Here is an 8,818-nt window from a genome sequence, read left to right as displayed (position 1 = left end):
GGAACGATCAGCATGATCCCCGGATATAGGTCGGGACTCTCGTATCTCGGTTCTTTGACAGTTGACTCCATGATGGCACCGCAGGTCCCTGCTACATTGCCCCTACCATCCTCTCTCTCAGGTCAGACCGCAACTCGATTCGATCATGTTAGTCTTAGATTTCTATACTAACCTCGCAATGCATGAATGAATGCGTATCCATTTTGAGATAGGTTCTCTGCCTTCCCCCTCGAACGGAGTCGCGCAATCCCCACGGCAGTATCTCGCGTTCCTCGTGCCCAGACGCAGCCATGGTCCACAAGTCGTCGAAGTCGCACCAGACCGCAAAGTCGCTGTAGCGTACACTTTATTACTTTTCGGTGCCTTCTTCTGATTTGTGCCCTACAGAGGCTCGTTGCTGCCAAACTACCGGAATACAAGCCATCAGGCTGCCGTGCCGGAGGAAAACGACGCATCTGACGTTGATTCACTCACAGATGAGCAGAGCCATAGCGGCGTTCATGGTTGCAGTTAACTCTATGTACATTGGTCCACCGTTGTATCTTCTATAACTGATGATGATTATACACTTATATCAATTCTACGTCATCTGCGATACTCGGCTCATTTGCTAAATCCCATCACAACTTGAATTTGTCAACATGGGAGCTAGCATTTTTGATGGAGTGGTCTCTGCGAAAGAGCGAACGCAAATGTGGGATAGGACTTCGGTTGACAAGCGCCAGCTCTGTAAATGTGACTGTTAGCGTGGCAGACATCGAGGACTTTACTCCATCCGCATCCGTTTGAAATCCCCGTTTCGAAGTGAGATTGCAGAGCAATGGTAGGATGGAGCTGGGTGATGTCCGGGTGATCAATGGGACACAAATCAAGGGCATCTTGAAACAGATTGATAGGGATGTCGAGGTCGAGGTGTCTTCCGTCAGCTTGGCAACTGACAAACTTTGCGGCAGCTAGATTGAGCAGTGCTTCGGGGCGGTGGTTATGGTCCATCGGGCAGAGATCCCGAGGCGCGTTCAAGGATTGGTCGAGATCCCTACTGCTCTGCGTCCTGCAGTATCACGCGAGAAGACGATGATCGGTATTCTGACAGAGCCACATACCTCTCTGGACGAAGTCCTTGCGAGCACGTACGACAAATCCATCGGGAAGAAGTCCTGGTCGTCCTTATTGAAGATACGCAGGATGCTTTGCTTGAAAATGGACGTAGCAAACGAATCAGATTAGATGGTGACGATTCAAATGTGAACGAAATAAGAGAAACAGACATACATACAAGGGATCGTGAGGTCGATTCACGATGTTGTACTGGGGGTTTTTCGTGTGAGGAGAGAACCGAAGAGGCGAACGAAAATGGCTGTTGTCGCGGATCTATTGAAGGGGGAGGTCTCCTGTACCATAGGTTATGGCAGGGGTATTGGCCGGTTTCTGCGGTGCCCGGACAGCAGGACAACGAGTTGCGTCAGACTACAGTGGCGGTGAACAACGAGTGATGTTGTTGAGTAAAAAAATGATGACCACGCCCTCACTTTTAGTAGGTAGAATAGATATCTGAGGTCAGTCTTACTGTCCACAGAACTGAGCATCCCAACGATCAACGGATACGCCTCGCCGTCCTCATCAGAGAGGGACGGCAGCAAGATCGGCTGCTCCGAGTTTGGTCGGCTCCCCTCCCGCCATCTCAATATTGGCCTACAAAAATAGCGGGTCAATGTGCCAGACTCTTGGCCGATCGCTCACCTTCTGTATATCGAGAGCGCTTATTTGAAAAGAACTCTTGTCGCATCCTTAAGGCTCCAAAGACCGGCTCTGTTGAGTTCGGATGATAACGGAGCAAGTTACTAACCGTGAACATTTCTTTCCAAATTTAGGCTCCAAGATACATGTTGAGCTTCCACACACGTCACGTGTGTGGAAGCTCGACTCCTTCATACTTCTCAAACATCATAGTCCATCGAGCAACAGTACTTAACGTCTAATAGGACCATAAAATGATACCTTTTCATGCCTTTCACCTGCCCATGCCGCAATATCAGCCACCTGTTGAGCCTTTGATTTGGATTGTCAATCCTTCGAACCTCGACATTGACGAAAAAATCCTTGCGGTCATAAAAAAGCTGGAACAATTTCGGACGTTGTGATCCTTGGTAAATAAAATCGAGTTGCGCGAAGGCCTCGAGAACTTGCTGGCGTTGTGCCATTGAACGGGCACTTGTAAAGTCCATTGGGAGATTTTCAATCGCGTCTCGAGCAGCGAGCGATAATGGTCGTACGAAACTCATGATTGAAACTTAACGTAGCTTATAGTCTGAGCGAGAGCAGCAGACGGGAGCAGACACGTAAGTAACTTGCAAGTTGTAAGTACTGTATGATCGCAAGTACCTCTGGCATTACCGGCATCTGTCAAATTTCAAACTCCTCGCTTCGCCTGCCAAATTTCTCCGAGATCGACCAATCTGACTACGTCAACACTTAACATCTCAAAGACGTAGTCCAGACTGGTCACGAGTCTAGCAAAACACCCGGTTTCCCAATGTTGTGTAACGGTCGAGTAATTGTTGACTCCAAGGCCATAGGCAATTAAGGGAACCGAGCTAGCCCGGAGTCATAACAGGGTGCTCAACGCTCCAAAGTCTGGTGCATGGTACGGCAGCCCGATCGCCGGAAACTCGTCGACACATTTTTGAATTAACTCGAACCCCGCTTTCCCATAGATTGCCACAAGCCTGTCGGCAACGGAGCCGAACAACTCAGTGCTCGAGGTAGGGTCCAAGCATCATGCATCAAGGCCCGATACACGTACATAATTCCCAGGTTGATGCGACGCAACCCAAGGGCAGCGAAAGTAGTGAATATGTATCTGTCGTTCCCAATTCCTGCATCTATTGTCGTTCGGTAAAGCTTGTTCGCGTCTCGGTGCAGGAAGAATCAGAGGCGTATTGATGCTAGTCAACCAGGCGTTGTTTCCCCGCCCAAACCTAGAAAGCGTACCAATCATTCCCTGTTCTCTCCAGAGTGTCTCAAACGTGCAAGAATTATGGCTAAAAATTCACATCTGCTGCAGATGTCGGACACGACGCGAAGGCGAAATTTGTTTGAGGATCAGAATCTGACGAAACTCCGTGGTGCTTCGTATACCAATATGTTGGTAAGCGACTTGCGCATTAGGGAACTTCACCGATACCCTGCTAGCGCTCGATCGTTTCCCTAAAGATAAAATGGAATTGAACGGAGCTATTAAAGAATTAAATATGTACATGCCCAATACTTACTGGTCATTCTCCCGGGGCACATAAGAGGCTCAGTGGAATCTCCGTTCTTCAGGATCGCTCCCTAGCTTCTCTAGTCTGAAAAGACGCGCTGACCGTGCGCAGCTTGCTTTCCATAGACCTGACCGTGGTCTTGCAAGCCCGTAGTCGCAACGGAGCAATCCATATTATCTCTCCCCCCAATAGCTTCTCTGGTCTGAAAAGACGCGCTGACCGTGCGCTGCTTGCTGTCCATAGACCTGACCGTGGTCTTGCGAGCCTGTAGTCGCGACGAGGGATCGGATCTATATCATCTCGCTCTTTTGATCGGTCTCCTTGGCCCCGCAAACGCGCATCATCATATTCATTAGCTTCACATACATGGTTCTACCTCAAGGCTCCTCTAATTCTAACGTTCATCCTGCCTTTCAACATCAGAGTGACGAAACGACTGCGCCCTCCGCTTGTGAAGGTCGAGGCGCGCGATACATCTTCGTTGACGACGATCTGCGCTAGAACGTCGAGCGAAAGTAAAAATTTGGATGGGCCTTCAATTAACTTGGCGGGATTCCTTGAGCGTCCTAAAGAAAGGCTTCACGATTTATCAGTGTGTATGCTAATGATGACAGTTGCGCTGACCAGTTTGAAAACATCGCTACTTTTCGACGGAGAAGAATTGCGCTGTTGTAAGGCATCAGCAACATTCAATCAGACAGGACGATAAAACTACTACTCACTCTCGCTGGCTGTTAGGCCGCCATGCAATAGATGATACAGAGTGCGGTCGATCAATTGTCCTCTTACAAAGTCTGTCCTCCGTTCAGACCTTCATTCCGCGAGTTGATCTCGTCCAGAGAATGGTACAGTCTCAGACCTGTTCCAATCGCATTTTAAACATTTAAAAATAAAAACGCAGCGTTACATACCATGCGACTTTGCCGATAAAGCCTCGCACGTGTACCAGAACAGCCTGAGTTGAAAATGATTTTTTGGACCACCGTTATGCCAACGACCGACAACATCCAAGTTCTGCGCAGTGAGAGCGCAACTTAAAGTCACCCATCAGATGGCAGCGAGAAGAAGAAAAGACCGATCGAATGATATGTAAGACGCTGCGAAGAGTGGGCGACGACTCGGATCAGCATGACTCGAGCTCGAAGGAGGGTGGATGGACTCACATCCTGTGAACAGTGAGCGACGATTTGGATCAGCATGTCTCGAGCTCGAAAGAGGGTGGACGCACTAACGTACTACGAAAAGTGAGCGATGACTCGTCAGCATATCTCGAGCTCGAGAGAGAATCGATACGCTCTTGCCCACTATCTGGGCGACGACTCGGATCAGCGTATCTTGAGATCGAAGGAGGAACAGGATCGGCATTTGCCGGCTGACTTCGAAACCTCACGCGATGTTCGAAACCGACAACATCGTTCATTATGCATTAGGCGTCCACGACACCAGCCGCCGATCTCAAATTTATTGTATTTTGACACTTATTTTTCTTATAGATTTTTCTCATAGACAGATAGGCCGTGAGGCGCTGGCCTTCTTCGGTCACACAGATCGTAAGTGCCTGCTGCTTTATATTGATTTTACTTGCCGCTGATACTGTCAAATCCATGCTTTCTTCCAGTTCAATTGTGACGTTCTCCAACTTGAAGCAGGTCCCCAACCCAGCTGCACTGTGAGTTCACCGTGTTTTTCGCGCCCGCCGCCACTCTCAGCTCATTTATGTATTAGCGGTCTGTTCTCCTTCGCGTCCACGACCTTCATTCTGTCTCTCTACAACGTCAACGCCCATGGAGTCATTCTCCCCAATGTAGTCGTCGGTATGGCCTGCTTCTGCGGTGGTCTTGCCCAGCTTCTTGCTGGTATGTGAGGGGGGCTGTTTCAATTGGAGTCAAGGGCGGGTGACTTCCTTTTTCGTTTTTGTCAAGTCTCTACTCACTTATAGCGCACACAGTCGCACCACTGGCTCGAAATATTGCAGCATTGGATGCGTTCTGTTGACCCACCGGTACATTCTCTAATTTGTATCATTGTTCTAGCTAGTCTCTGTGTAATTTGAACTGTTTTTTATTTTTTATTTTGGTGCAACTCGTGAATATCTGTTCTGCGTGCTGCAGGCCTAGCACTGAGTTCAGAGAGGGTCGCAGGCGCAGGAGAGGTGACAGAACCTCTGGCACTAACCATACCTCTTCCGAATCCGCCTCCAACCAGAACGGTGCTTCTTCCTATCCTACGAACAACTCATCTTACGAAAATACACGGCCTCGTATGAAAAACTTCCCTTCCCTCCTTCCACTCCTGACGACCTTCCCGCTTCATTTCACGTTGATTCTGACTACTTCATATGACTAGGAATTTATGCGCCCATCGCTGGCTCAAGCAACCCAAGACAAACGGAACTGCGGACGAGTTCTGTGTTTACTATGGCAGTCTCAATGAAGAGCAGAGGAAGGTATGTGATTTCGTTCCCTATGTACAGATATCTACTCATTTTAATCTAGGATTATGACAATGTAGCTAACGTTAGTGTTCCAGGCTAATCCTTGTGAAAAGATATTCATTACAGTTGAACATACACTTTAGGAAAATGCTACACGACGTCCAATTCAGCCACATCCGCCTGCCCCAAGGTTTCTTCGATGCAGATAATTCTCATGTACGTTATCACTAACATTTCGATTTTGCTTTCTTGACCTCTGCGTACTTCGTCTTCTGCACGACGCCATCTTCGCTTTTCGGCGCCGTCAGGCAGCACGTTTCTCGATCGCTCGATCGCTCGCAGCTCCTCCAATACGGTTAGAGGCGTACGTATGTTAGCATCAGCGGTCATACAAGTGATTGATGGAGATTCTATAGCGCCAAAATACTCCAAGCAAGGCACATACAATACGCAGCGCAGCACCTGATAAAATTCCCTCGTCCCTTCGCCGATCACGAGCCGGATCAAGATCGCAAGTCCCTACCGACTACCCTCCTTTACCTCCCAGCACATTGCTAAGTCCGTCAGGCCCAACCAGCCAGCCTCCTCTCTCTCCACGATCACACCATCATGCACCAAGCGTGGCACCCTCTGACTCTCCCAAGCCCCATTCAAGTCTGCTAAGATCGCAGAGAGGGAATTAAGGGAGAAGATGTGCTCGGTTGTGAGTGGCTACCCCATGAGTGACGTTGATGGGGCTGCATCAAAATGTGGAGGTTCATGGAGTGCCGCTAGCAGCCCAATGTCTCCCTCACATCACAACCGCCCATTCTCCCCCTACCGTCATACCGCCACCCAAGAACCCTTACTATTTACTACCACAGTGCAAGTCCAGAGGCAGGCATCTTCATAATCGAATGCATTGTCTCAGTTGAATGTGACATCTCAATTTTTTGACTTGATGGAGGCTCGGGATATTGTCCTCAGGGTGACGGTGAAGTGCGGCAGCGCGAGACTTGTTGAAAGCACTCTCGGACGCATGCTCGAGAGCGAGGAAAAGCGAAATTCCATGTTCAATGTCAGAATCATCTAGCCGTGCTTGTGCTTGTGGTGGGTTTCGCAAACGCTCCAATGCATCTCCGATAAGTCCAGCACCGTCGTCGAGAGTAGCATTATGCAGCGCGAGAATAAATTGCATATCTCGCTGAAGTTCAAAACGTTTCGCATCACGACCCAACTGATCTAGGTCAAGATCTTTCAATGGAATTATGCCAATGTGCTGCAGGTGGTGTCTCGTCACGCTGATCTTGATTGGCTGCACGCATCTCATTATTGTCAAGATCGTCAGGCGGTCCATCAGGCTCTCGATGCTGCTCGTCATCATCACGGCCTTCAAGATCTCGGGGCAAGGCATCAAAGTCTGGCTCTGGTATGTATTGATCGTTGTCTGGACTGCCTGGGGGATGCGGAAGATTGAGATCCTACATCATAATATTAGCGAGGTAACTTAGATTGTACATTTGTCTTACATTAACAAACGGTTCTTCTGATCCACATCTGCGCTTGCGTGAAGGCCTGTCGTCATCACTGCTACTGGAAGATGTAGTGGAAGAGGGTGTACGTCCCGAACCGGAGGCAACGGGAGGTTGAGATGGTCCTGCAGCTGGTGCGTTGTTCGTAGTAGTAGCAACAAAGTTTTGAAATGACCGAGAGAGCCTTGCAGCTCGCACTCGAGGCTTCTCATTCTCATCAGCCACTTGCAGGTGTCTTTGCCATGTCCTGAGGGACTTCAGACACTTCCGCTGTCCATGACAATATTTCCGACAGCAACACCAATGTTCTGCGTCCATAGGCTAACTACAATTTCATGTGCTTAGTAGCCACATAGTAAATGAAAGAACGCACCTTTGGGAGCCTTCGGATTGATTTCGAGTAGCCTCAGTAACACAACAAAGTATAAAATCAATGTTGCTCAAGACTTGTTGAACGTACGTTGAACACGTTGAGCTGCGCAGCGTGCACAAAATCAAACGCGTCGTTCAACATGTGTTTGCGTAACTTCGATTTCCATCTATATGAGTCTAACCGACTACTCGAAACTCACAAATCCGTCGACCCTCCGTGGAAATGGCTATGTCCGACTTTCACTGCGGATTAAGTTTAAGCCCAGTGAAAATATAAGATCATCGTACTATTACGCGTAGAACTACGGAAATCAAAATTTGTGAATATTTGTTACTTCAAGGAATTCTATTTACCTTGATCAGATGCTTCGAACACTGACAACCGCTACATGGGCGCGAGTAGCCGATGTGATTCGCTCGAAATCGAGGGGCCTGAGTCTTGTACCGGAGTCATGTGAACGTCCTGCACAGTAAGCGTGGCGTCCATTATTCGATAGCGGCACAGGCGCAATGAAATGAGTGATCAGAGGATATCATGGCTCTCAGTACCTTGCGCTCAAAGGAAACCAGCGCGTTTCCACCCCTTTTGGATATTGTAATGTCGCGCACATCGTTCACGACGGGCGTCAGTAAAAAATATTTGAAAAGATGAAGGTAACTCACCTTTCGAACGCTTTAGTCTCCATATTGAAAACTGTGTTATATGAAGTCAATCGGATGATCTATGGATCACCTATTATGCATTTTTCAACCCTAGTGGTGCGGCTTGGATGCAACCCATTAGGTGCTGCAAGAAGTGGACGCACACCCAGCAGCTGCTGACCATCAGGAGTCGCAGCCACATTGCGCAACGGGATGCGACCGAAGTGATACGAATCAAGAACCTTGAAATATATTCAGTGGGGATTTTGCTGACGCTGAGCGATTTAATCACCCTTCCTTGAGCGTCCTAAAGAAAGTGTTCGCGATTTATCAGTGCGTACGCTAATGATGACAGTTGCGCTGACCAGCTTGAAAACATCGCTACTTTTCGACGGAGAAGAATTGCGCTGTTGTAAAGCATCAGCAACGTCCAATCAGACAGGACGATAAAACTACTCACCCTCGCTGGCTGTTGGGCAGCCATGGAATAGATGATACAGTGGGCAACGACTTAGATCGGCATGGCTCGAACCTGAAGACAGACCGACGCACTCACATCCTGCGAACAATGGGCAATCAGCGTGGCTCAAGTTCGG

General features: G+C 48.6%; 4 protein-coding genes across 4 annotated transcripts; 2 read left to right on the top strand and 2 right to left on the bottom strand.

Annotated features, from left to right (window-relative positions):
* Positions 1 to 641: 641 nt before the first annotated feature.
* DFJ58DRAFT_848292 (uncharacterized protein) lies at positions 642 to 1,493 on the top strand (the record flags this gene model as incomplete). The annotated part of the gene is made up of 4 exons (XM_041393608.1): positions 642 to 729; positions 806 to 921; positions 958 to 1,160; positions 1,211 to 1,493. The coding sequence occupies 4 exons, from the start codon at positions 642 to 644 to the stop codon at positions 1,491 to 1,493; spliced, it is 690 nt and encodes a 229-aa protein (XP_041235525.1).
* Positions 1,494 to 1,620: 127 nt separating this feature from the next.
* Positions 1,621 to 2,282, bottom strand: DFJ58DRAFT_736725 (uncharacterized protein; the record flags this gene model as incomplete). The annotated part of the gene is made up of 2 exons (XM_041386837.1): positions 1,621 to 1,692; positions 2,079 to 2,282. 2 exons carry the CDS (start codon positions 2,280 to 2,282, stop codon positions 1,621 to 1,623), a joined length of 276 nt encoding a protein of 91 aa, XP_041235524.1.
* Positions 2,283 to 4,656: 2,374 nt separating this feature from the next.
* Positions 4,657 to 5,797, top strand: DFJ58DRAFT_736724 (GPR1/FUN34/yaaH family-domain-containing protein; the record flags this gene model as incomplete). Its single annotated transcript, XM_041386836.1, has 6 exons — positions 4,657 to 4,729; positions 4,778 to 4,817; positions 4,882 to 4,932; positions 4,989 to 5,123; positions 5,610 to 5,709; positions 5,759 to 5,797. The coding sequence occupies 6 exons, from the start codon at positions 4,657 to 4,659 to the stop codon at positions 5,795 to 5,797; spliced, it is 438 nt and encodes a 145-aa protein (XP_041235523.1).
* An 831-nt stretch (positions 5,798 to 6,628) lies between these two features.
* DFJ58DRAFT_647243 (uncharacterized protein) lies at positions 6,629 to 6,889 on the bottom strand (the record flags this gene model as incomplete). Its single annotated transcript, XM_041381449.1, has 1 exon — positions 6,629 to 6,889. A coding segment is annotated over one exon (261 nt), but the record flags the coding sequence as incomplete, so codon positions are not given.
* Between the last annotated feature and the right edge of the window lie 1,929 nt (positions 6,890 to 8,818).

Source organism: Suillus subalutaceus (genome assembly GCF_016647625.1).
Source record: "Suillus subalutaceus strain FC151 chromosome Unknown DFJ58scaffold_289, whole genome shotgun sequence".
In the NCBI taxonomy this organism is placed as follows: domain Eukaryota; kingdom Fungi; phylum Basidiomycota; class Agaricomycetes; order Boletales; family Suillaceae; genus Suillus; species Suillus subalutaceus.
Note: the sequence above shows the minus strand (reverse complement) of the source record. Positions and strands in the feature narration are given on the sequence as shown.